General features: G+C 53.2%; 2 protein-coding genes and 1 long non-coding RNA gene across 5 annotated transcripts in view; 2 read left to right on the top strand and 1 right to left on the bottom strand.

Annotated features, from left to right (window-relative positions):
- Positions 1-1,357, top strand: part of Gcn1 (GCN1 activator of EIF2AK4) — a 62,847-nt gene extending 61,490 nt beyond the window's left edge. Inside the window, exons 57-58 of the mRNA NM_001168664.1 lie at positions 72-290; positions 710-1,357. Coding sequence (NP_001162135.1) covers positions 72-290; positions 710-835 — 345 coding nt within the window. The 3' untranslated portion in view covers positions 836-1,357. The remainder of the gene's footprint in view (positions 1-71; positions 291-709) is intronic.
- On the bottom strand, positions 805-2,722 carry LOC120096002 (uncharacterized). Its single transcript, XR_005492052.2, has 2 exons — positions 2,333-2,722; positions 805-1,522 (listed from the first exon to the last, which is right to left on the bottom strand). It is a non-coding gene; the product is annotated as an uncharacterized LOC120096002 (long non-coding RNA).
- An 8,092-nt stretch (positions 2,723-10,814) lies between these two features.
- Positions 10,815-26,328, top strand: Rab35 (RAB35, member RAS oncogene family). 3 transcript variants are annotated; one of them, XM_063271212.1, is made up of 6 exons: positions 10,815-11,161; positions 17,220-17,270; positions 19,000-19,123; positions 21,942-22,066; positions 22,148-22,272; positions 24,260-26,328. In XM_063271212.1, the coding sequence occupies exons 1-6, from the start codon at positions 11,101-11,103 to the stop codon at positions 24,386-24,388; spliced, it is 615 nt and encodes a 204-aa protein (XP_063127282.1). In that variant the 5' UTR covers positions 10,815-11,100; the 3' UTR covers positions 24,389-26,328. The 3 variants fall into 3 exon arrangements, with proteins under 3 accessions (XP_063127282.1, XP_063127283.1, NP_001013064.1); NM_001013046.1 differs by lacking the exon at positions 10,815-11,161 and adding an exon at positions 11,686-11,841 and having other exon boundaries at positions 24,260-25,767; XM_063271213.1 differs by lacking the exons at positions 10,815-11,161; positions 22,148-22,272 and adding an exon at positions 11,595-11,841 and having other exon boundaries at positions 24,260-24,366.
- The last annotated feature ends 74 nt before the right edge of the window (positions 26,329-26,402 follow it).

Raw genomic sequence — 26,402 nt, 5'->3', positions numbered from 1 at the left:
GAGCAGTGTCCACTCTGGAAATGTGGGCTTTTCTGATAATGAACTTCCTGTCTCCCTCCCTCCTCTCCCAGTGTCTGCAGAACCCGTCCAGTGACATCAGGCTGGTTGCCGAGAAGATGATCTGGTGGGCCAACAAGGAGCCCCGGCCTGCCCTGGAGCCCCAGGCCATCAAGCCCATCCTGAAGGCTCTACTCGACAACACCAAGGACAAGAACACGGTAGTGAGGGCCTACAGCGAGCAGGCCATCGTGAATCTGCTCAAACTGAGGCAGGGCGAGGAGCTGCTGCAGGTGCGAGCCCAGCCGGGTGCCAGCGGCACCCACTGTGGATGTCTGTCTATCTGTCCCGTGCCTTTGGACAGCAGTCCTGAAACCCTGTTCTCCCGAAGTCTGTGTTAGCTGTCAGGGTGGCCGAGACTCAGGCGCCTGGAGCACAGAGCCTTTGTTTCGGCAGCAGACGCAGGCAGGCCCTGGTGGGCGGTCCCCAACGCAGGATAGAAACCCGGGCGGTGCTGCCCTGTCTGAGCCCCGCAGTGCCCTCAGCCCTCCCCTCAGCAGCCTGTGTCCCTAGCTTAGGAAGGGCGTGAGGAGAGGCTTTGAATTGCCTCCGATCCATCCAGAGCCCATAGGTTGCAGCCCAGTGGCCTCAGGCTCAGCCTGGCCTCCACCCTGACGCTGCCTGACCGTGTCTTCTGCTCCTCTTTCCACAGTCACTCTCCAAGATCCTGGATGTGGCCAGCTTGGAGGCGCTGAATGAGTGCAGCCGGCGGTCGCTGAAGAAGCTGGCCTGCCAGGCGGACTCTGTGGAGCAGGTGGATGACACCATCCTGACGTGACAAGCTGGGTCCGCTACAGCCACACTGCCCCACGTCTGCGCTCACACTGTTTTCATTTTTGAAAATATGTTTATTCCAAGGGGAGCTCAGGAGATGGTGTTCCCAGAAAGTATTTTAGTATATCAGCCAACCAGAGCCAAAGCCTTAAATCCAACCCACACACAACTGAAAATCACCTCCTCCATCTCTTGCCCTTATCTCTGGAGAAGAGAAAGAAGCGAGCTCAGCGACCTCAGTGAGCGTGTGAGCGGCCGCTAGGGGGCCTGACTCACTCTGCCCTGCCAGAGGGATGAGCTCAGGTCCCTCTTCTGTGCTGGGTGGCCTGTGTCTGCTGGGATCTGAGTGGGGCACAGGCTGCAGAGCTCCGCCTGACCTGACGCTGTGGCTTGCTTTTCATGTGGCCTGACTGGACCTGACTTGTCTGGAGGAGGTGATGCTCACGTCTCCTCCTCAGTTCCAGGTCTCGGGATGCAGGCCATTGGAAGGAGGTTTAATAAAGGCTTTGATTTCATCTTGAAAGAAGCGGGGTTTTGTCATTTTTTTTGAGACAAGGTCTCTGATTATGTAGTCAGGCTGGCCTTGAACTCAGAGACTCTCCTGCTCTTGCCTCCCAGTGCTGGGGTTGAGGGCGTAGGACCTGGCCCCGGATATTCATAATTCTTGAGCATCCATCACACATGACGCTTCCTGCATCAAGAAGGAGGGACGTTATGCTGAGCCTGCAGTGTTTTCCTGCCCCGCCCTTCCCACCACCAGAGCGTCATTCACCGACTTCCCTGTCCTGCCTCAGTTCAGTGAGGCCCGAGGTCTCCCTTGGTGGGGAAACCAGGGCTGAGTGATGTACTTCCCAGCTCCGTCCTTGTGGGTAAGTGAGGTGAGCCTCTCCTGCTCAGGCTCTAGAGCCATCCGTCCCCTCTGGAGCAATGTTCCTGTGGCCCAGGGATGCGCAAAAGGGAACCAGAACTGTAGCTCAGCATGTGCCTGGCTCATAAGTGACTTCCTCCTAATTCCTAGAAGGCTCGGGACACACCCTCTAGTGATGCAAAGTTCTCCGGACCCAGTGAAATAAGCCGTCAAACATACCGGCCAACACTGAGCCTGGTGGCCTACGCCTTTAATCTTAGCAGTCAAGAAGCAGAGGCAGGTGTATACCTGGGAGTTCTAGGCTAGCCTGGTCTACATAATGGGGCCCTGTCTCAAAATGAAAAAAAATTACTGGCTAGAGCTGTAAAAGAAAAAAAGGCCAAGTGTAGCCAGATGTGACCTAGGTCTAGAATCCTAGCACTTAGCGGGCAGGAGAGCTGGGGTTGGGGAGGGGTTGTCATTGGTTACATAGTTAAAGCTAGCCTGGTCTCATCAGACCCCGTCTCAGAAAGAAAACTAAAGGAGACCGGTCGCACTAGCTGTAGCAGAAGTAGAAAGCGGGCTTTTGACTGAGGGAAGGCAAGCTGACCTCTAAGACGTCCCTCTTATCCCTCTGCTTCATATGTCACCGACCTCCTATTTCACTGCAGACCCGGTGTCATCTGGCTGGGGGTAACTGTAGAATCCTAGGGCTAGAGGAGACCTTGGGAAGTCAGCCCAGTCAGTCCCCATAGGGGAGCAGCCAATGCTTTCAGGTTTTGGTGGCCATGGCAACTGGGATCCAGATGGTCCAGTGTCCTCCCAGCTGCCGAGGGGCCTTCGTCCACATAGGTGCGCACCTCCCGCGGCAGCAGTGCGGTGAGGTTACACAGCCTGGAAGCCTCTAGCAGGTGGCAGGTCACCCTCTGTTTTCTCCACCAGCTTGGGTTACACCCACCCCAGACTCTCAGCCCGGCCTGCAGCTGGGAGGGGGCAGCCCGGCGAGCAGAGGGCGGAGGACACCCAGGAAGCAAAAGGGCAAGCAGAGGGCGGAGGATACCCAGGAAGCAAAAGATGAAGGAAAAAGCTTCCAGTTTCAGAACCCAGAGGAGGAGCTGATGAGGATCTGAATAGACAGTGCCAAGGCTCTCAGAATGAACACACTGAATTGCTTTCTGGTCTGCAGGGTGGGTGCCAGCTCTCAGAAGTCCAGTGGTTAAGGACAGTCACACAACATGGGGTGGGCCAAAAGGACCCATCCAGAGAGGCACTGCAGCCCTGGAGGAAGTGGAGCTTGGATCCACAGGGGTACAAAAATGTCCTGATGGCTGGCGGCTGACAGCCTCTAACAGCTTTGGGAGCTCCCAGTTCCTCTTTCTGCAAATGAGGAATTTGGAGAAGCCCAGACTCTTCTCAGCACCCTTTAGGTATCGGAGCGATCCCTGTCCCGTTCAACAGTTAATTGAAGCATCCTGTAAACAAGGGTCACTCGTTACTGTTGGTTTTTAAATTAGATGTGTGTGTGTGTGTGTGTGTGTGTGTGCACGCATGCATGTGTATGTTTTGCCTTCACACATGTACTCCATGCATTCCTGGCGCCCCTGGAACTAGAGTTGCAGATGCTGCTATGTGGGTGCTGAGAAGCAAACCAGGGTCTCTGGAAGAGCAGCCAGTGCTCTGAACGTCTCCCCAGCCCTTCATTACTGTTTGCCAGAGGCGAGAATTGTCTGCAGCGGCCACTCGCTTGACACTCTCGTCTTGAGGTTGGCTAGGCTTCAGAGAAATGCTTCCAAACCTGTCCTCAAAGGAGGATCCTGGGTAAACACATAAGCCAGTTCCAGAGGACTGGCCCAGAGCTCCAACCACCCCGGGGATTTGCTGGACACTAGCTAAAGAGTCAGGGTCCCCAAATCAATGACAAGAGGTAACTTTCTTTTTAAGATTTATCCATCTATCTATTGTGAGTACACTGTAGCTACACACCAGAAGAGGGCATCGGATCCCGGTTACAGATGGTTGTGAGCCACCATGTGGGTGCTGGGAATTGAACTCAGGACCTCTGGAAGAGCAGTCAGTGGTCTTAACCTCTGAGCCGTCTCTCCAGCCTAAGAGGTAACTTTCTTCTGTTTTTTCTTTTTTTCTTTTTCTTTTTTCTTTTTTTTCGGAGCTGGGGACCGAACCCAGGGCCTTGCGCTTGCTAGGCAAGCACTCTACCACTGAGCTAAATCCCCAACCCCCAAGAGGTAACTTTCTAAACTGAGGGTTCAACTTGGAACCTCTGGAGCTGGTGTCAAGCTATGAACTGGACAGTGTGACAAGACTGAGACACTCCTAAGAACCAGCTTTGCAAGGAAGTCCTCTCTACGGGGCTCACAGGCAGGGCCAGGAAGTACAGGTTCTGCAGAACCAGACTTGGGTTTTGGAGATTTTTCCTGATGGATTTTGAAACAAGGTAGGCATTTGGCAGGCAAGTGTGTGTTGCTGCTGCTGTTTGAGGTGGGGTCTCTGTGTCCGGACCTCACTCTGTAGACCAGGCTGGTCTTGAACTCAGGTATCTGCTTGCCTTTGCCTCCTAATGGGATTCAAGGAGTGAGTGCAGCACCACTCCTGGTCAGGGATGTTCTAAGTACCGTTCTCTCTGGCTGTATTAAATTACATCAGGTCTTTCAAAAAACAGAGCAAGAAACTGGACTATAGTAGCTTATATCCCCAAACTCAGGAGGCTGGGGCAGGAGAAAAGCTGTGCGTTCAGGGTTGACTGAACTACAGAGGAAGACTACATCCACTTGTCTGTCTGTCTGTCTGTCTGTCTGTCTGTCTGTCTGTCTGTCTGTCTATTGGCTTGTGTTGATTTGTTTTGATAGTCAGGATTTCTCTGTGTAGCCCTGGCTGACTGGAATTCATTCTGTAGACCAGGCTGGGCCTTGAACTCACAGAGATCCACCTGCCTCTGATATTTTAAGCAAAACAAAGCCCCCCCCCAAAAAAAAAAAGGAAAGAAAGAAAAAAGACAAGAAAAGAAAAAAATCCAGCAAAATGGAATTTTTGTTGTGGATTTTTGTATGTATTTGTCTATGTACAAGTACCAGTGTGTGTGCGAGCCTACAGACACAGTCAGTATCTGCCTAGATTTCTCTCCTTCTTATTTTTTGAGACAACCTGGGTCCAGTCACTGAACCTGGAGTTCTTTGATTCAGCCGAACTGGCTGGCCACACCTGGGGGCCCTGACGCTCAGGTGGCCGACACATTGACGATTGCTTTCTCAAACCCCCAAGTTTTAACTTTCTACAGTGCCACAGGCCTCCCCACCTCAGGCCTGGGGTCAGTCTGCATGGATAGGACCAGGGCCTTATCTAAAGAACTAGTTTTTATTTTTTAATATTTATTTATGGGTTGGGGATTTAGCTCAGCGGTAGAGCGCAAGGCCCTGGGTTCTGTCCCCAGCTCCGAAAAAAAAGAAAAGAAAAAAATATTTATTTATTATATATGAGTACACTGTAGCTGTCTTCAGACACCAGAAGAGGACATCAGATCTCATTACAGATGGTTGTAAGCCACTATGTGGGTGCTGGAATTTGAACTCAGGACCTCTGGAAGAGCAGTCCGTGCTCTAAACCGCTGAGCCATCTCTCCAGCCCTAAAGGACTACTTTAAAGGTACACTGAAGGAAACGCCCTATGTTCGGCGCACGAGAGGCACACGGCACTTTGTAGTCAGATTCGAACCCTCCCTGCCCTGCTTGAGACCCAGCTATGTAACAGGTGTGGCATGTGGCCACCCAGGCTTGGCCTCTGCATCAGATGGCAATGGTGCTCCCTGCATAAAGCTGGGTGCACAGGAGGTGCTCCCTATGTGGACAGTGTGAATGAGCGACTCAGGGAAGGAGGTTTGAATGAGAATGGAGCCACAGGCTCATAGATTTGAATGTTTGGTCACCATGGAGTGGCAGTGTTTGCAAGGATTAGGAGGTATGGCCTTGCTGGAGGAAGTGTATCACTGGGGGTGAGTTGTAAGGTTTCGGGGAGCCAAGCCAAGCCTAGGGTCTTTTCTCCTGCAGATCTGAACGTAGAACTCTCAGCTTTTGCAGCGCCATGTCTGCCTTTGTGCACCGTGCTCCCCACCATGACAATGAACTGGACCTCGGAAGTTGTGAGCAAGTCCCAAATGAAATGCTTGCTTTTATAAGAGTTGCCTTGGCCGTGTGTCTCTTCCCAGCAGCAGAACACCGACAAGGACAGCCAGTCACTGTGCACGGTGGAACACAAGGTGGGCTTAACGCTCTAACAGGTGTGACTTCAGTTTGAAGGGCTGTTGTCACCTTAAGATCTGGAAGACAGGATTCAGATGGTGATGGCTGCCTTTGCCAGTACAAGGCAGGAGGGAAGGGGCTGGCCACCAGTCACTCCCCATGGCACAGAACTCTGTCCTTAGGAAGGGTAGAGCCCAGGTGTTAGCATTTTGTCTAGGTTCTGCCCCGGTTACCTCTGCTCACCCCCTCTTCTCTCTCTTGCCTTCTTGCTCCTGCTCTGTCCCTCTGTCCCCTCATTTCCCTCCCCCCTTCTCCCCAAGCTCATGGCCTCTACTCCTCCTCCTCCTCCTCCTCTCTCTCTCTCTCTCTCTCTCTCTTTCTCTCTCTCATTCTCTCTCTCCCCCTCTCTCCCTCTCTCTCTCTCTTTCTGTCTCTACTACCCTCTCAACTCCCTTCCCCATGCCCTGAATAAACTCTATTCTATACTATCCTGTGGCTGGTCCCTCAGGAGAAAGGGATGCCTCAGCATCCTTCCCCCACACCTTACCACACCTCCCTAGAACATATATTCCTCTCTCTCTCTCTCTCTCTCTCTCTCTATATATATATATATATATATATATATATATATATATGTGTGTGTGTGTGTGTGTGTGTGTGTGTGTGTGTGTGTGTGTGTGTGTGTATGTGATATATTTATCACGAGGTGCAAATGGGAAGGAGGCCCCTAAGGTTATTCATATAGCTGGCAGAATTAGGCAGTGAGAAACCTGTATGTTTGGTCACCAAACCCCAGTGTAGTCAATAAAAATAATCTGAAAAGTGATTTTAAAGTGCAAGTGCACTGGGTTTTTTTGTGTGCACTGATGATGCTTCCCCTACCTGCAGGTGCCAGGTCCCCTGGAACTGGAGTTACAGTTGTGAGCTCCTATGTGGGTCCTCTGGAAGAAGAGTTGGCCACTTAACCACTGAGCCATCTCTCCAGTCCCCGGGAAAATGTTTTTAATAAAAGAAGCATCAGGGTTCGCATGGGACTCTGTGGAGGGATTGGGTTCCACTTTGCAGTAGAGGCAGGACCGCTTGCTTCCGTGGATGGTTCTGAGCCCCCACCCCCAGTTCTGTTGGGGGAGGGGCCTTCCTCCCTCAAGGAGGGATGGAGTTGGTCTGAGAAGCAGTCAGTAGGATTTCTGGGTGAGACCTAATTGCATGTGCCCCCCTGACCCTGTCTAGTGCCTTTCAGATGTGGTTTCTCCTAAGATGGGAAAGAAGCAACCCACACATGGACGTCTCTCAGAGCAGTGCCTTATTCCCTTGAGAAAAAGCTCTGGTTGATTGATCCTTCCCACCACTTAAGATCCCCACCCCAAAGGGAGGTGGGCAGCTGGGGCACAGCAGCATCTGACACAGCATCTCAAACACTTGGCCTCCGGTCCCACTTACACGTCAGAATTATCCAGGACCTCAGAGAATGCTTGCTTGTGTGTACCCTACCTGTGGATGCTTGCTTTCTAGAAATCACAACAGAAGTGCGTGCTAGAAAACATTTAATAGAAGCATTCATTCAGAGCATAACAGAGTCAAGGGTGGAATGCGACTTTAATCCCAGAGGCAGGCGGATCAGATTGAGGCCAGTCTTGTCTAAAGTGAGTTCCAGGACGGCCAAGACTACACAGAGAAACCCTGTCTTGAAAAACCATATAGAGAGCTGAGCTGGAGAGATGGCTCAGCGGTTATGAGCACTGACTGCTCTTTCAGAGGTCGTGAGTTCAATTCCCAGCACCCACAGGGTGGCTCACAGCCATCTGTAATGGGATCTGATGCCCTCTTCTGGTGTGTCTGAAGACAGCGACAGTGTACTCACATACATTAAATAAATTAATTAATTTAAAAAACCAGGAAGCTTGGTGATGTAGCCCATCTGGTGAGGGTCTGGTGAGGGCCTGCCATGCATGCACACAGCCCCCTGTAGAGCCACACAGAGCTTGGCCTGGTTTTATTTCCACTTTCTTGCATGACAATAGCCTCTGGCTCTTGGATTTACCCGGATACTGTAGGTCCCTCCAGTGCTGACCTAAACCCAGCACTGCTGACTTCAGGGTGCCACCCTTCCCCAAGGCCTCAGCCCCGCCCCCTTTCTAGCCTCACTTCCCATCCCTCCTTCTGGGCTTCTGAGGAGACCTGGTTGTTCTCTGCCTTCCACCTGCTTTTTGTTCACTGCCAAGGTTGAGGAGCAGAGGCCAGCTACCCCAAGGATCCTTGGCTCCCAGTCTCTTAGATGCCATCCTTCTCTCTTCTTGACATCCCTGGGACCTGTGCTCCCAAGCACCGTGAAGGTAGGTTTTTAAATTTTGCTAACCGCTAAGTCTCTGACAGCTAACGCAGAGCCAGGCATGAAGTAGGCCCCGAGAATGGTGGGTTTTTTTGTTTTTTGTTTTTGTTTTTAATTTAAAAAGATTGTTTAGCGTACATGGGTGGTTTGCATGTAGAGGGCGTCTGGTAGTGGCGATGTGGGTGTTGGGGACTGACCCTCTTACACTATGGAGACAGCTCTCCAGCCCCACTGTCGAAGGGATTACTGTCTTGCTCCCCCACTATGAAGAAGCTGTGGGTGGTGTTTGGCTTCTGGGTGCATCTAGTAAGCACACCCGTATTTATTGAATGAATGAGTCAATGGATTGAATTTGTTGCCTGGATCCAGCTGCCAGGTGATGCTGAAAAAGCAGCTTCGTCTGGCTGTCACCGTTTGTCTGTTTTTTTTTTTTTTGTTTTTTTTTTGTTTTTTTAAGATTTATTCATTTATTATATATAAGTACACTGTAGCTGTCTTCAGATACACCAGAAGAGGGCATCGGATCTCTTTTTTTTTTTTTTTTTGGTTCTTTTTTTCGGAGCTGGGGACCGAACCCAGGGCCTTGCGCTTCCTAGGTAAGCGCTCTACCACGGAGCTAAATCCCCAGCCCCAGCATCGGATCTCTTTACAGATGGTTGTGAGCCACCATGTGGTTGCTGGGAATTGAACTCAGGACCTCTGGAAGAGTAGTCGGGTGCTCTTAACCGCTGAGCCATCTCTCCAGCCCCCGTTTGTCTGTTTTTGTATCAGCCCCATCCCTGGTCACCCGTTGATGTTCTGCAGCCGTATGCAGCGTGCTCCTGCCCTGAGTCTGCTACACAGCATCCCGTTACTGCTCTTCTGCTTGGGATCTCCCTAGTTTAGCTCTGAGGTAGGAAGGAAAAGCTGTACCTCAGGACGTGGGGACAAGGCCCCCATCTGCGGGCCATCCTGATCGGCCTGCGTCAGTTCATACTCGGCACACAGCACATGTGCTTTTTGGAAAGAGTTCTTCACTGACGGCTGCTGGGTGAACGTTAGATGGCGTTTTCACAGCATGTGCTGGGAGACTCATTTTGGGATTCCAGAAGCATACCCTGGCCTCAGGGAATTCCCCCTCCAAGCCAAAATTGAGGATTCTCACAGGGTGTGACAGCCGCTGTCTCTTTAGACAACCGACATTCCAAGCGCACCTCTCTTCTGGTGTCGCCATGAAATCTTCATGACGGGCTCTCCCCTTCCCTCTTGCCAACAGAGGCAGTCCGGGTCCTCTGAGGTCTAGGCAGGGTATCTGACAGTCATTCTCTCTGCTGTATTGCATCATGATTGTGTCTGAGCTCTGTTGAGTCTGTAAATTCTTGGAAGGAGAAAGTTCACTATCCTCTATGACACGGGGCATAGTAAATGGTAAGACACCATTAAATAGTTACAGAATAAAATGCCCAGTGGGTTTGGGGCAGAACTGGGAATCTCATCTTCCTAGGGCGGACTCTGCTTCGCTCCCTAGAGTGTCCCACAGCTGTGAATCCTGGAAGTCCCCTATAGGAAACGGCTCAGAGATGAACGAATCCTTGCACAAGGACTCACACTGGTCACTGTGACTGACCGCACACAACCTCACATTTACAGTATTCTGAAGAAACAGGCTCTGAGACTGCCTGAAAGCTTCTCAGGGGTGGATTTCATAGTTGCCCTTGAAAATGCCATCTCTTCAACCTTGGAGCAAACATGGAGATGACCTGACAGGATACTTCCTGGGCCAGGAAGACTTGGAGTGCTTATCTGACGTCTACCCTAACCTTAAGGCTTCTTGCTGTCTCCTCTAAAATGTTTTGAGGTTTTTATTTGATGTATGTGCATGTTAGTCTGAGTGTGTGTCTATATGCCACATGTCTGAAGTGTCGGCCAAGGCCGGAGGATGGCATCAGTTCTGAGACTGGAGTTACAGACTCTTGTCAGGCACCGTGTGGGGGCTGAGGGTTTAACCAGGTTCCTCTGGAGGATCAGCCAGTGCTCTTAACTGCTGGACCATCAAACTGCCAATCAAAGGAATGGCATGAACCTGCCCGACCCAGGAGTTTCCAATCTAGAACACAGGGTCTCTTTTCAGCCAGTACCTTAGGAATCTAGGCTCGTGTTTATGACATCACCAGGCAAAAAGAGCTCAAGGCCTACATCAGACACTCTGTGTGCTGTTCAAGGACTTTGCTTGCAATTCCCTGAATAACAAGAAAATTATGAACCGCATAAATCTACCAGAGCAGCAGAGTCGTGAAGGAATAATAGTACAACCATCAGCCGGAGCACCACGTGGTGAGGCGGTTAAATGATTGATGGCGGTGTGAACGCACGCACGAGGCACATGTGTGCTTAGATACTCCTAGAAGTTTATGGGAAAGCACGTATCCATTCAACTAGTAAGTGTTTCACGACTGTCCAAGAAACTTTAATGGGGTTACTACGGGGACTGGTTCTAGAGGAAAACTAATGTCAACTTTGAATTCTGTAACCATCTGTATTTTTTTGTTTGTTTGTTTTAAACACCAACACTGTTTCTTATGGGGAAGGATTAGGAAGCAGCAGTATCCCAACAGGTGCTTGACTGGAAAGCTCTGGAAGGTAGTAGGAAGTAGTGAGGAGGAGGCTGGGTGGGTGGAGCTCGGCTCGCAGGGAGCCTGCCTAGCATCTGCGAAACCCTGGGTTCGAGTCTCAGCACCACATAAAACGGGACTCAGGAGGTACAGGTAGGATCAGAAGTTTATGGTTATCTTCGGCTACTCGGAGAGTCAGGTGCCATCCTGGGCGACTTGAGAACTTGTCTGGAAAAAGCCAAAATCACAGGGATGGGGCAATCCCTGCAAACTTGCAGGGAGCGTGGCAGTGGCAGCGCACGGGGACCGGCAGGTGAGCTTCCGCTCGTACTGGGGCTGACTCCGCGCTGCGTACGGCGTAACGGCGCCCCGGGAAACTGAGGCAGAAGGAGAGGAGGCGCAGGCGACCAGGGTGCACCCCACGGATCCGAATCCGGAACCGCTACCCGTTCCGCCAGGAGGTCGGGCGCCTGGAGTCGTGGTGCTCGGAGGCGAGTTCCGCCCAGTGCTGACCTCCAGACCTCAGCCCCGCAGCCGGCCATCGTCTCTCTTCCATCAGGCCTGCTAAACGGCTCGGTTCTCCCGAGGGCCGTAGCGTCCGCACTCGCTCGCTCGTTCGGACCTCGTCCGGGGAGCGTGCGCACTGCGCGTGCGCGGAGAGGGCGCGGCCGACCGGGACTGCGGCTGCGCAGAGGCGGGTCCAGCCGCCGCGCCTGCGCAGTAGTGGGGCGGGGCGGGAAGGAGGGTGGCGGCGGCACCGGCGGCGGCTGCTGAGGAGGAGGAGGAGGAGGTGGGGGGAGCGGAGGGAGGTGTTTCTGTCAGTTCCGGCTGTTTGTTCGGGAAGTGGATCCGCCGCTGCCGGAGCAGCCGGGAGGGAGCTGCGGATCCCGAGGCCAGTACCGACCCCGCCCGCCCGCGCGCGCGCGCCGCCCCCGCCCGCCATGGCCCGGGACTACGACCACCTCTTCAAGCTGCTCATCATCGGCGACAGCGGTGAGGGCCGCAGGGGCCGGAGGCGGTGCGGGCCCTGCCGGGCGCGGCCCGCGGGGGCCTCGGGGCGGGCGGGCGGGCGGGCGAGGAGGCGCGGCCCGCGCGGGGCGGGAGGCGCGGAGCTGGGCGGCCGCAGGCCCCGGGGCCGCAGCGAGGGGCTCCGGGCTGCTCCTGGGCGGGTTGGGGCGCGGAGCGCGCGGGCTGCACGCCCCGGCGCTTGCTCCTGCCTCACGTGTGACCTTGGTCAAGTCGCGCGATCGCTGGAGTTGGAGAGACCCGGGTTCGAGTCCCGGGAAGGCAAGCTTTTTCACTCTGTGACCTTGGGCAAGTTGCGTCGCCTTTCTGAGCCTCAGTTCCTGCATCTGAGAAGTGGGGACTTGTTAAGCTGAGCGGTGTTGAGTATTCAGTGAGCTAAAGTAGGGAAAGTGCTTAGCGCCTGGCCCGGTGTAAAGTAACCTCCAAGTAACTAACTGTTGGTGTTGTCAGCGTGAGTCTCCCTGTGAAGACTCAGCCTTCTGTGAAATGGGTATTTCCAGGACTTGTCTCTCCGGGTTGCTGTGGACTTGGATGAGGTGCGGCAGGTACGGCCATAAGCACATTCCTGCAGAATCGTCACTAAGTCTCTGCATGGTTCAGTTCTCATCTGTAGAATGGAGTAGTAGATTTGCCTGACAGAGCTGATGTTAGCAGCCAGTGAGCACACACATCACTATGTGCTTGGCACACAGTGGGTGGACAGTGTTTGCTGTTATCTTACCTGGGTGCTTCATCCGATATTTTAAGTGCTTTGTGCGCGCGCGCGCGCGCACACACACACACACACACACACTCTGTCTCTCTCTGTCTCTCTGTCTCTCTCTGTCTCTCTGTCTCTCTCTGTCTCTCTCTCTCTCTCTCTGTCTCTCTCTCAGTACTGATCCATCTCTGATTTGTAGAGCAGTTTCTGGTACCCAGTGCTTAAGTGCATTTGGTCAGTCACACTGGTTTCTGGCCAAGGATGAAGCATTTTAGAGGTGTTTGGAGTGTGGCAGGTGACCAGGTCTGTGAGGTGACGGTGAGTTCAGAGAGGCCAGCCCAGGATGTTTGTGGGCGCTTAGCTGAGGTGCCAGGATGATGTGATATTTGGAAGGAGGCTGGGGAGCAGCTAAGTTTATAGATTAGACTTGAGTGTGGGTCATGGGACTTGAGACAGCCAACTTGGTGATAATGCCTGTGGATTGTTAAGGAAATAGAGCAGTGAGTCCCCTGAGACTCAGGATGTAGGCTTGTTGGGTGACACTGTCATAGATAGGTCATGGAAGTAAGTGGTGAGTGGATTTTGGTCTCATGGGAGAAGCTGGGTTGGGATGTGGCTCGTGGTTTGGTTCTGGTGGGAGATGGCTGAAGTCTCAGGGGTTGCTGGGGGGTGGAGGGGAGGTGTCCTGGAAGGGGAAGGCCTCACTGAGGAGGTAGAATAGTAGCTACGGCTGGGAGTGGAGTTGAAACAGTGGAAGACTGACCCGTTGTGGTTTGAATGAAAGGAAACCAGGCAAGCCATGTAGATTTGAACTTGGACCCAGCTAATGGGGTTTCTCTGGGCTCTGAGGATTTGCTGACATTACGGTGATCTCTCTCCTTTCGGAGCTAAAGTCAGCCCGCTGTGGTCAGAGGTCTTTATCCCTCCCCAAGACACGGCCAGTTTTAATATCCAAAACTCGAAAGGCTAAACTCAGCAGGAAGTTGTAGCTTGCTGGCTTTCTCTCTTTTGTTCAACCCAGGGCCTGCTTTCTTATGGTGCACCTTGCAGGGCTAGTGATGGTTTCTGCTCAGAAGTCGGGTGTGGGAGAGGACTCAGTGGTCAGTGTCTGTAAGGTCTGGCTCCAAGGGTCAGCGTGAGCATGTAGGCCTGGGTTACAGAGAAGAGGGGGACACTGTGCTGTTGGATTTCTCCTGCCACTGAGCTTACACATGAAGCTGAGCATTTAGGAACCCGGAGATGGTAGCCAGGGGAGCAGGGAGCGGGATGTCACTGCCCGGCTGGCTGCCTTGGCCCCTTGAGTGTGCTTCTGAAGGTGTGTCAACTGATTCTCAGACACTGTTATCTGATTCTCACCCCTGGTCTCTGTGGTTTGTCAGATAAGGAAACCAAGGCTCAGAGGAGAAGCCTTGTCTGCCCAGAGTCACACAGCCCCTGCAGCTGTGCACATGTGTGCTAACCCCAAGAGCAGGCCGTGTTGGGCTGCAGGCACTGGGCCTCACTGGACCCTGGCGGCTCTCCGTCTCACTCACTCAGCCACATTGTACACACTTCTGGAATGTGTTCCCTGGGCATGGGCATCTTTCTTTATCCTCTCAGCTGCCCCGCATTGGCTTTTGGTTTGTACCCACGGATGCCAGTTACCCTCATTCTCACAGCCTGAGGCTGGTGTGCCTTTAGACTAGGTAAAATCCCTCTCTTAACCCATGAGTAGACGGGAGCTGGGAGGTGGGCGTGGTCTGTCTGCAGGTACACGAGAATGTGGCCACTGAGGCAGAATTAAAGTTGATATTACTTTACTTGAGTTTATAGCAGGCTGGCTAGATCTGTTGCCTCAGAGGAAAGCAGTGGGGCAGAGCTGCGGAAGGTCCAAAGCAGCACGCGGGGTGTGTGTGTGTGTCTGTCTCTTTGTGTGTGTGTGTGTGTGTGTGTGTGTGTGTGTGTGTGTGTGTGTGTGTGTGTTGATGGTAAGCGGTGGCATCCCTTCCTGCCAAGAGGCATCAAGTCCCTGGGGCCTGTGTCCTTGCAGGATAGCAGACCTTAGAGCTCGGTGGCTAGAAGAAAGTGTTGCTGTGCTGGAGATCGGCCCTGGGCCCATCTGTAGGGTCGACAGCAGCTGGAATATTTGGGAGGTGGCAGGTCTTGGTTTCTGTTCCTCTCAGGAAGAACAGAGTTGGAGGTTTGTATCAAGTCCATGGCGGCAGACCATGTTGTGACTAGTGGTTTTTCTGCAGCCAAGGATTTCAAGTCCTTGCTGTCACTGCAGATGGTACCTCTCTCTCCCCTGTCTACTACAGATACGGGAGATTTGGATAATTGATGATGGTGGTGATGGTGGTGGTGATGATGGTGGTGGTGATATTGTTAGTGATGGTGGTGGCAGTGGTGATGGTGGTGGTGATGATGATGGTGGTGGTGGTGGTGATGGTGGTGGTGATGGTGGTAGTGGTGATGGTGGTGGTGATGGTGGTAGTGGTGATGGTGGTAGTGGTGATGGTGGTGGTAGTGGTGATGGTGGTGGTAGTGATGATGGTGGTGGTGATAGTGGTGATGGGTGGTGATGGTGGTGGTGATGGTTGATAGTGATGGTGATGATGATGGTGGCGGTGATGGTGGTGATGATGATGGTGGTAGTGGTGGTGGTGGAGGTGGTGGTGGTGGAGGTGGTGGCAGCGGCAGCGGCCAGATGTGGTATTGCGCATATTAAATCCCAGCACAAGCAAGTGGCTTTGAGAGTCTGAAGCCAGTTTGGTCTACATTGAGAGTTCCAGGCCAGCCAAACCCTGTCTAAGTTGGGGAAAGGATTCTGCTGTCCTGAAGTTTGAGAGCTGCTTCATTGGTGACGCTGCTGTAGTAACATGGCATAGCATGGCTGTCACTGAGACTGTCGGCCTGTGGAGAGGGGTTTAGTTGGTAGCTATTAAGTGCTGGGCTCAGCTCATGGCTCTGAATGAATGCATAGGGTGAGGGAAGGGAGGTCTCGGACCTACAGCACTCACTCATTGCTCAGTGGCTAGAATGAGCTTTTAGCTGAGTAAGCTGGACTTAGAAGGCTCCAGGAGGAAGCAGAGGCACCACAGGGCCCATGGAGTGTCAGTATCAGGCAGAACACGGTGTGGATCAGTGCAGGAGCCTGGCTGTCTTTGGGCTTAGCAGGAAGCCTCATGGCGGAACAATGAGGAAGTGGTACGAAGCAAGCGCTGTAAGCAGAGGGCTGAGCTACAGGTGCTCGGCAGCAGGGCGTCCTCCCCAGGGCCTCCTTGGGAAGTAGGGCTCAGCTGTACCCGTTCTTCACGGTCGGGTTAGAAACACAACTGTACAGCCCAGTGTGCAGGAGTGGTTTGCAGCCTCCGCTACTTGAGGGCCAGGGGTGGAACAGCCATCTTTGAGAACTGGAGTCAGGCTCTGGGTTTCTCTCATAATAGGCACGTATGCTTAAGTTTTGATTTGAGTGACAGCGTTTATGGGGTCCTCGGGTGACTTGGTACCTTTGAAGGCATTTCCGTTGGACATAGAGTGGAAGAAATGTGGACAGGAGCCATGGGACAGGTCACTTTTGCTCCTGTGCATAGGAGGTTACATGGCTTTTGGCTGCTTTGTTTTAAGTCATGCTTCATTGCTGGATACATTGTGTTTGTTCTTGTGTAGCAGTTTCACAGACGTGAGGATATTAGGTCACAGAGTCTGGGGTTTTTAAAGTTTTCTCGGTATTGCAAAATTACTTTTCAAAGAAACTGAAGTCATTTGCATTTCTACTCAAGGGGCTGCAAGTGTCCCCATTAAAGGCTAGGATTGTAGTTCAGTTGGTAGTGTTAGCTTCATAAGCATGAAGCCCTGGGCCACCGTACCTGTGACCCCAGTATTTGGGAGGTAGAGGCAGAAGAGTGGGATTCAGGTCGTCCTCCATTACAGTGAATTCAAGTCTGACTGGGGCTATGTGGCGCACGCTTCGAGCCACTACACAGAAGTGAATGTGCGCTGCCCTTTCATTCTGAGCTTGCCTGATGTAGCCACTTTGGGGTGGTGGAGGCTGGAGGACAGGAGGCTGGTAGGTGTTCTGGCCAACCAGAACCACTGTGTGGATGTCACAGGGAAGCCGGGAGCTCCATTGGCAGGTTCCGAAGCCCAGGCACTCATGGGGTGGTAGCCAAGTTTGTCCAGTGGAGTCCCCGCCTCACTCACTCAGCCACACTGACTTAGCAGGGGCTCTGGTCGTGTGAGCCTTAGTTTCTCCACCTACAGAGTATCCCTGATGACATCGAGGGCTCTCTCCGCCTTTCCATTCCCTTGTAAACTGAAGTGGCCTGAAGTGTCCTGAGGACCTTGCTGAGGACACGCTTGGACTGGTCTGCTTTGGTTGACCTTCCTCTTGTGTCTGCTGTCTGGTCAGTCTTCCTCCAGGCAGTCCTCAGAACAGGGTCTGGGCATGAGTCCCTCTGTCATCTCCCCCAGAGGATTTGAGAGCATCTTGTCTTACATGAGGACGGAGGGCAAGGTCAGCAGTGATTGAGTGGAAGGAAGATGCTGTTGGCGTGCGGGGAGAGGAGACAGGCTGCCCTTGAGAAGGGTCCTGACCTCATCAGGCTTCTAGGGAAGGCTGTAGGAGGAGGCCCTCCCCGCTCATCCCCATGTGGTCTTGTTGCAGGTGTGGGCAAGAGCAGCTTGCTGTTACGATTTGCAGACAACACCTTCTCAGGTGAGTCCACGCTGGGTACTGCTGGGGTGTTTGGTTTTAGAATCCCCTATGGTGTTCCAGAACCCATCTGCTTCTGTCTGGTTCCAGAGACGGTCATTCTGGTTGTTGGATGAGGGAAAGTGGGCTCTGGGGCTCAGAAAAGAAACCTCCGTGTTCTGCCCGGTCCAACTCTTCACAAAGAGCCTCTCTCTGCTGGCCCCCACTCCCCTACCCAGGGTGCCTTTGTGTCCACATTTAGGACTTTAAAGTCCCACTAGACATACTGGATAGTACAGATCTAGTAGGAATACGTCCATACTGTAAAAATGATACTTGTCCCTCCCCGACTCCTGTTGCTCTGGGGCCTCTGTTTGGGGGTGGAGTGGCGTGTGTGTTGTGTGTGTGTCTTTCTGTCTCTCTGTTTGTCTGTCTGTCTTTTTTTCCTGACCCCACCAGCTGTTCAGAAATCTTGTCTTTGTCAGGAAACATGCTTCATCCTTGCTATCCACAGACCTTCAACCTGTTCGGTTTTCAGGCGGAATCTCCCTTCCTTTACATCTCTGGCTTGGCCTGGAACTTGCTATGTAGACCAGGTTGGCCTTGAACTCAGAGAGATCTGCCTCCTGTGTAGTGGGTTTGAAGGTGTATGCCACCATACCCAGCCTCCCTTGATTCTGTAATGACAAGGAAGTTGCTTATGTCTAGATGCACTGTCACTTCACAAGCCTTGGTGATGTGGTTTCTGGTTGCTTCAAAGAAGCAGTGCTGGATACATCGTTTCTTCTTGTACACATAGAAGTGAGGTGACTAGGTCATAAGGGCTAGGGTGTTTAAACTTTACCTGGTGCTGCCAAGTTGCTTTTTAAAAAAACGTATTTATGGGGTTGGGGATTTAGCTCAGTGGTAGAGGCCCTGGGTTCGGTCCCCATCTCTGAAAAAAAAGAAAAAAGAAAAAAAAAACGTATTTATTTGACTGAGACTGAGGGCAAAGGGGACCTGACATGGTAAATGAGGGGACACGCCGTGTATCATAATCACTGCTCCACTGCTGTGAAGAGACACCATGACCACCATAACTCTTATAAACAAAATCATTTAATTGGGATTTGCTTGAGCTTCAGAGGGTCAGTCTGTTATCACGGCAGGGAGTGTGTGACAAGTATTGGGTGGGAACAGTAGCTTCCACACAGATGTCGTGAAGTTTTCTTTCCTGTGAAAAGCCATCACCCCACTTTATTACACATACGACCCAGTAGATGTTCTCAGCGGTCCACGACAGCCTGGAGGACAGGCCCTGACGCCTTACCCCCCTCACCTGGGCTTAGCCTCACACACTCCAAACTCGCCATGGGTATTTCGCTCTTGTCCCCCCTCCAGAAAGTACAGTGTTGGAACCTGTTAGTCAATTTTGAAAGTTATCCTCCACCCCCAATAAGAAGAGAAACCCAGGATGAATGATGAATGGGTGTGTTCTCAGATCACAGCCTACCTGTCCCTACCCTGCCCTTCAGTAAAGACCCTCCATCTCCTCAGTCACTTGACATTTTAATGTCATTGGGAGCGTATTGTTCTGGGTCTTACTCTGCCACCATGTCCTGTCTCACGGGCACTGTGGCTGTTAGAGCAGGTGAGCTTTCTTGGTTCAGGACTCTCCTTAGGGCCTTGACTGGATGGGGCACAGACAGTGGGGTGGGGTAGGCTGGGGCTTGGGGGACCGAAGGGCTCTGAGTAACGGGCTGCTTGCATACAGGCAGCTACATCACCACAATCGGAGTGGATTTCAAGATCCGGACTGTGGAGATCAACGGGGAGAAGGTGAAGCTGCAGATCTGGGACACTGCAGGGCAGGAGCGCTTCCGCACCATCACCTCTACGTGAGTGCCTTGGATGTTTTTGTGAAGTTGAGTGACATCGCTGAATGGAAATAGTGTGGTGGGAATGTCATGGGTGTGGGGAGGTGAGGCCTCGGTGGGTGGCGGAGCATCTGGCCTGGTATCCATTATGGCATAGACTGTGTACAGCCGTGGGCACTCACTTAGCCCTACCTGCTGGCAGTTCCTTTGTCTTCAAGTGGCCAGAGCAGCAGTATTGTCTCCCTGGGTTAGTGATGAGCCCTTCCCCGGTGCCCAGTGAGCCACTAACACTGGCTTGTTATCAGTTCGTTTTGTACGGTCTCTGGGCACCCATCCTGACTCTTTAGAGCCTATGGGGACCTGGAAGATCATCGGTGTGGGGCCCTTCCCCACAGTCAGTTAGCTGGGACATCAGTGGTCCAGCAGTGGCTTTGTAAACTCAACTGCCCACAGGAGGAAACCGCTCCAGTGTGCAGTCATGTAGAGTCTTAGAGTTCTTAGGTGTTCATGAAACTGGGACTTAAACGTTTGTTCCGCCGTGTGTCCTTGGGCACACTGCCCAGTGGCCAGAGGCTTCAGCTGGATCTGCGGGAGTGCTGAGGCTCGAGTCCTGGTCTCTGCGTCTGGCCTTTTCATGGGTCACTTGTGTCTGTCTGTGTTCTCTGTGCTGTAACTCCTTTGCACAGATACGGCATGTCCAGTGTGTGTGAGGCAGGCCTCACTGTGTAGCCCTGGGTGCTCTTAAGCTTCTGCTGGGATTAAAGGCACGGGCCGTTTCTCACAGCTAAAGGGGCTTCTCAGAGCTGGGCTCTGGCCTGTCTGTATAAACAGTTCCAAAGCTCAGTGGAATGTTCCCCCTTCTGTCAGCATGGAATACAAGTAGCCACTGTGGGCCCTGGTTATCCTCTGAGGGTGCGAATGTGGGGGTTCATGTATTAGGGCAGCACAGGCTACTCAGCCGAGCAGGTTAGGCTGGTGTTTATCATACTGTCTGCGCTGTAGTGGGCATGAGTGCCATGGTTCAGGACTCCCTTGGTACAGGGCCCTGTCCTGTCTGGGAAAACCAACGTTAGCCCCTGCCTTGGGGTCTTAGGCTTGGCTCATTCTGAAGCCGCTTCAGGACCTGCCAAAGAGGCCATGGAGAAACCGTCCCTTGATGGCAGTGGCGGGTGAGGAGGAGAGGGCCATGGAGAAACCGTCCCTTGATGGCAGTGGCGGGTGAGGAGGAGAGGCCCTTGACGTAGCTGAATGATCTGCAGGTGTAGGAGTGGAAGTGATTGTAGCTGGCGTCTGCTAAGAGTCCTTTCCTGAGAGCTCTCTGGCCCTTGGGTGGCTGGGAGGAGTAAGAAGCGTGGACTCCTGCACTGGCTTAGGGCAAAGCTGAGTAAGGCAGGGAGGGACAGACAACACCTGGGTCAGAGGCCTGGAGGCACTGGTGTCCTGCAAGCCTTTCCCGGCCAAGGCTCTCCTGGAGTGGCAGGAGCTAAGGCAGTGGGGTGCCATTTCTGGCATCTTCAGCAGAGGAAGGGTTCAGAGGTGCTCTGCTGTGTGTACTTAGCTGGCAGGATCGTGCGTCTGTCCATGTGGGTCTCCTACCAGAGGCCTCCACCAAGCTATGTTGTTGAACTGGTAGTGCTCAGGGCAGTAGTTTGCTGTGGGACCAGGGCCAGGTTGGTTTAGGGGTCCTGAGCTGAGACAGTGGGACTTGGAACAAGTCTGCATACAGTGTGGTGACCTGCCCCACTCAGCCACTCTTAGTTCTGCCACCTGCATCTGGGACTCCAGATTGCCGTGGAGGAAGGGACACTTGTCCTGATAGTGAAGAGCACCCCGCACTGTCTCTGAACTGTCCCCAGCCTTGGGGTGGCATCTGTGATCTCTTCCTCATAGCAGGGATGCTCTCCGGAGTCCACATCTTTCAGAGACACGACCAGGTTCCACTTTTCAGATGTCTTGACTATGGAGAGTGGACAGCAGGGTTCCCTTTACCAGTCTGGGCCCATGGGTCCTGGTGTAGGCATCTTGAAACCTGGGACAGAAGGCACCCTGCCTTCCAGTTTGTATTCTACATGGTTAAGGCCTTAGTGGCCAAGAAGAGTAGCTTTAGGGACAAGGCTCAGGGGACAGTCCTGAGGGTAGAGTGGGGCCAAGGGTGTTGCTTGGCCTCTGGCACTATGAGGCCCAAGGCCCTGTGCTGCAGGGTTGGTGCGCCTCGCCTGGCTTTGTGGGTAGCAGATGTTCGGAGAGGGATGATGGCAGCCACCTACCTTCCAGACCTCCTGGCTGGTCTGCAGGGTTAGTTGAGCCCCTCCTCCAGCTGCTGGAGGCCTGTGTAGCCGCTGCCGCACTCTTCCTCACTGGAGCAGGGTCACTGCCCACCGGGAAAGGGATGCACTTTGCCCTGGCTTCATGTAGATGCAGCCTCTTGGGATGGCATTTTACTGCCGAGATTTGAAAGAAAGTTGGAGCATTTAAACAACGATGGTGATAACATGATGTCAGACACAGGAGCCGCCTGAATTCTAAAAATAAAAGGAGAACTTGAAAGATGTTTCCAGCTTATGGCGCCCTGAGTCACTGGGGTGACTCCAGGCCTGGTCCACCTCAGACTGTTACTGCCCCCACCACTGCTGCCAGGGACAGGCCTGAGAAGCCAGTGCTGCTGGAGTAGCCTGTCCTTCTGGTCAGGCCTGGCTCCGGCTGGTGGTCAGGGCTAGGTGCAGGGCTTGGTCTTGTCTGGGTACCCGCACCTTCCCCAGCCACCGTCCTGCAGCAGGCAGGTCCCAGGGGAGCAGCTCTGTCCTGGGCCAAAGCCCTGATGCACATCTTGGCCCTGCAGGTATTATCGGGGGACCCACGGGGTCATTGTGGTTTACGATGTCACTAGTGCCGAGTCCTTTGTCAATGTCAAGCGATGGCTTCATGAAATCAACCAGAACTGTGACGATGTGTGCCGAATATTAGGTGAGCTGGGCCCGAGGGTGGGGCGGGTGGGAGAGCAGCGTGTGGTGTTCGTGCAGGAAGTTGACTGTGCTTTGTTTAAAGTGGGCAATAAGAATGACGACCCTGAGCGGAAGGTGGTAGAGACAGAAGACGCCTACAAATTTGCCGGGCAGATGGGGATCCAGCTCTTTGAGACCAGTGCCAAGGAGAACGTCAATGTGGAAGAGGTGAGCTCCTGCCGAGCCTGGGGAGAGGGCGGGTGAGGACCCATGGACTCTGCCCCACCTCGGGCTTCTCCCACTGCAGGCCTCAGGCACCCGAGTGACCACCAGTCAGTCAGTGCACACTGGTGGCTGGCAGCTGTCCTCTGGGGTAGGATCCCATTTTTCTTGGAGGAAAACGGAAGTTCCTCTTACTGAGTATGAATAGTCTTAGGGGATAACCCGGGAGAGGGGAGTCAAGGCCCGGCCTTTCCCTCCCCAAAGCCTCGCTCAAAGTCTCTATCCCAGCTGCTTCCCATTGGCCCTTCCTTGAGCCCATCATTACCACCTCTTCTTCCCCGCCCCTCTCGGTTGCTTGCTTCCCTGTCCTCCAAAGGGCATCTTTCCTGGGGTTTCTGGTTAGAGCCTCTACCCAGCAGGCTCATTTGTAGCTGCAGGAAGCAGCCATGATCCTGAGGGAGCAAAGGGAGCGCTTCGGCCACAGGCCCCATTTGGCCCATTCGCTGGCCCTAGAGAGGAGCCTAGAGGTGCTAGGGAAGTTGCCTTCCTGCTGTATTGTGAACACAGGCCCCCCAGAGCCAGGCCGGGACCAACCTACCTCTTTGAAATTCATTGCTCATGTGCACACAGTGGGAGAGAGAGCGGTTTCCCAGGTTGTGAGGAGCGAGTGAGCGGAGTTGTGCTGAGCATTCTGTGCACTGTGCTAAGTAGGTGGCGTGCGTGCACTTGTGCACATGAGAAGCCAGAAGAGGGCATCAGAAACCATGGAGCTGGAGAGAGGTGCTGGTCAGATGCCTTGCTGTGATCAATCCCTGTTCCTCAAATGGCACATAACAGCTCGTGAGCACCGGGTCACCGCCTCTGGTTCCAAGGACATCTGAGCTCCTGGCTTAGCTTGTCTCCTCCACTGCTGCACATGCAGCCTTTGGGGCAGAGTGGGCCTGAGGCCTGGTGGCTCCTCTCACTAGGACACTGGGTAGTCAGGGTAAGGTTCAGGCAGTGTCTGGCCACACGGCAGGGGGATGGTGACAGGTGGACAGGCAGTGGCTTTCCTCTGTCTCTGCAGAGCAGCGTCCCTTTGTCTTGTCAGAAGGTTCTAGGTGAACGTTTCTAACTATGTATTAAACAGGACTGGCGAGCTGGCTCAGTGACTGACTGTACCACTCTGATTGCAGAGGACCTGAGTTCAGTTCCTAGCGCCCAGTTGTGTCCAGCACAACTCCCATGACTCCAGTTTGAGGGGCTCTGCCTCGGGTTTTGATGGGGGCCCGTACTCATGAACAAACCCACACACAGGAAAAAAGACTGCAGAGTTTGACTTCCCAAGACAACTACAGGCTTTCGACGCTTTTAACCTTTAACCCCACTACTTCTGCCTAGAGCAGCAGTTCTCAACCTGTGGGTTGTGGCCCCTTTAGGGATCGAACGACCCCTTGCACAGGGTCACATATCAGACATTTACATTATGATTCCTAACAGTAGCAAAATTAACAGTCATGGAGTAGCAATGAAATAATGTTATGGTTGGGGCTGGAGAGATGGCTCAGTGGTTAGGAACACTGACTGCTCTTCCAGAGGTCCCGAGTTCAGTTCCCAGCACCCACATGGTGGCTCACAACCATCTGTAATGGGATCCGATGCCCTCTTCTGGTGTCTGAAGACAGCTATAGGGTACTCATAAAAAAAAAAAATGATATTGTTGGGGTCACCACAGCATGAGGAACTGTCTTCAGGGGCCACAGTGTTAGGAAGGGTGAGAACCCCTGTGTGTTGAGGGCACACAGTACACACCTGTAGCCTGAGCACTGGCGAGGCAGGAGGAGGATTGTGAGTTTAAGGCCAGGCTCCAGAGCCATGGCAAACCACTCTGCAGCAAGAGTGCACGCGCACACACAGGTTTTGAGGACATACTCGCAGTTCACAGAGAAATAGAATGGCCTGGGAGGTGTCTGTGCTAGCCCGCGGGGTCAGCCTTACCCTGTCGTCTCTCCAGATGTTCAACTGCATCACAGAGCTGGTTCTACGGGCAAAGAAAGACAACTTGGCCAAACAGCAGCAGCAGCAACAGAACGATGTGGTGAAGCTCACCAAAAACAGTAAACGAAAGAAACGCTGCTGCTAATGCCCCGCCCACCCACCGCAGAGACTGCACTGCACCTCCCAGCCTGAGGCCTCGGCGGCTCTCGGGGACAGTCTCAGTCTAGTGCCGTTATTTAAAGAATTCTCTCCACGTTTTTTGTATCGGGAGGCGCCATCGGCACTTCCTCTCCTTTCCCCTTGAGTGCCAAGAAGGTGTTGGACGAGCCTGCCCTTCCCCACGGTGCCCTTTTCCCTGCCGAGGCGCCTGGACCTGGTGAGGACGCTGCCAGCTGAGTGGACCGATTAACCAGTTTGTACATAGTGTATATTGCATTAACCAGCTGCACACCCTCAGCCTGCTCTGGCTTTTGGCTCCTTCCGCCAACCTGCTGCAACAGACCCTCCCGAGCCCTCCACACCCATCTCGACGGCAGCTTCCTGAGGAGCCAACCTCGTGTCCTAGCTGAGTCCTTGGCCATCCCTGGCCCATGGAGTGCACTCCACATGGCTCCTACCTACAGCTGCTCTGGGAACCTGGCCTCCACACAGGCCCTAGGTCTTCAGTTCCACGAGGAACTCAGTCCTGCCCTTTTGGACAACAGGTTTCTCATTCTGCCTTCTAGATGCCTCTGCTACAAACCCAGGGGGAGCCGCGGCTTCTCACTTACCCACCATGTTTCAGTTCCTGCAGAAAGGTAGTGGCACACCTGTAGAGATGGAGCTTGCGAGGCGGAGGGGGGAGCATTCTCTTAACAAATACAGCCAATGAGGCCAAATCAAACAAAGTTCCTCACAGTTATTTCCCCGAGATGTGATTGGCTCAGCAGTCAGCAAACGTTGTGACTGTCCCACTTTGGGCTCAGTATTTTTAGAAAAGGTGATGGCTTCTATTCAGTGCAGGGCCAGGCTCTCTCCCTTCTGTGGTAAAGGAAGGCTTTGCACCCTCGTCCCTGTGCTCGAGAGCCTCCCGCTGGAGACAGTTTGTAATGGAGCACCAGGCACCTGTGGCAGAGCCAGGGGGTTGCTGGGCTATGGGAAGACACTCCCAGGCTGGGACAGGTAGCTTTTGCATTACTGACAGATCTGTTTTTAGTTATGAAGGTGGTAGGAAGATTTCTTAGCCACTGGGAAGTGGTAGTGGGGTTGGGGCAGCCAGTATTCACCTACCCCCGCCCCCAGCAGAGTAATCTGCATTTGATTACTTCCCCCTTCCCCGGGACACTTGGTTGGTTCCCTTTCCCCTAAAGGATCACGTAACTCGGAAGAACTGATTTGGACATCATAATGTGTTTTATTAGACTTCCTTTCCTAGGCGATTTCCAGGCACAGTCCTGACTGGACAATCATCACAGAATACTGCAGATTTTCCATGTTAACACTGTGGATGGGGTTTCAATCAATAAAACTGGGGCTTTCTTCTCACCTGTCTCTCCACTTGTCCGAATTGTCAGAAGCTGAGCATCGGGCTGGGTTTGGGGCTGCGGAAGACACCTCAGGGCCAAGCATTAGGCGACTCCATATGGCCCACGTGAGCTGGGAGCTGAGCGAGTCTTGTTTCCAGGCCTGCCTTGGCTGACCGAGGACTTCTGTTCCTGGGCAGGTGACATGCTTCTGAACACATGGGAAACCAGTATGGGAGTGTTTGTCAGTTCAAGCAATAAGAGGGCGATCTTGGAGCATCCAGCCCAAACTGGGTGCCTCCATGGTTTCTGGCACCTGCCTGTTAAGGCCCAGGTGGTGGTTTTGGGTGACAACAGTGTGCCTGTCCCGCAGTGTTAGATGCATGAGTGGGATGGGGTGGGGTGGGATTAAGGGTGGGGGTGGGGGGACTCAGGGCTGAACTGATGTCCTGGTGGGCCTGATGTGAAACTCCTGTCAAACAACAGACTTTTAAACAGTTCACCAGGATTATTTCTGTATTGAAAGTTTCTAATTCTGCTTTTTACAAAGAAAAGTACTAAAAATAAAGGTTCAAGCTGCCAAGTTCCCTTCCAGGGTCTGTCTGCGCTCCTACCCTGTGCTCTGGGCACCTGGCTCTGCCCACTGTCGTCAGCTCT

Source organism: Rattus norvegicus, chromosome 12 (assembly GCF_036323735.1).
Source record: "Rattus norvegicus strain BN/NHsdMcwi chromosome 12, GRCr8, whole genome shotgun sequence".
Taxonomy (NCBI): Eukaryota; Metazoa; Chordata; class Mammalia; order Rodentia; family Muridae; genus Rattus; species Rattus norvegicus.
Note: the sequence above shows the minus strand (reverse complement) of the source record. Positions and strands in the feature narration are given on the sequence as shown.

Bases quoted from the DNA above. Each gene is read 5' to 3' on its own strand.
- Rab35 (XM_063271212.1), top strand. From the start codon at position 11,101: ATGGGGCAATCCCTGCAAACTTGCAGGGAGCGTGGCAGTGGCAGCGCA. The intron at 19,124-21,941 runs GTGAGTGCCTTG...TTGGCCCTGCAG, and splicing joins TTCCGCACCATCACCTCTAC to GTATTATCGGGGGACCCACG. The intron at 22,273-24,259 runs GTGAGCTCCTGC...TCGTCTCTCCAG, and splicing joins AGAACGTCAATGTGGAAGAG to ATGTTCAACTGCATCACAGA.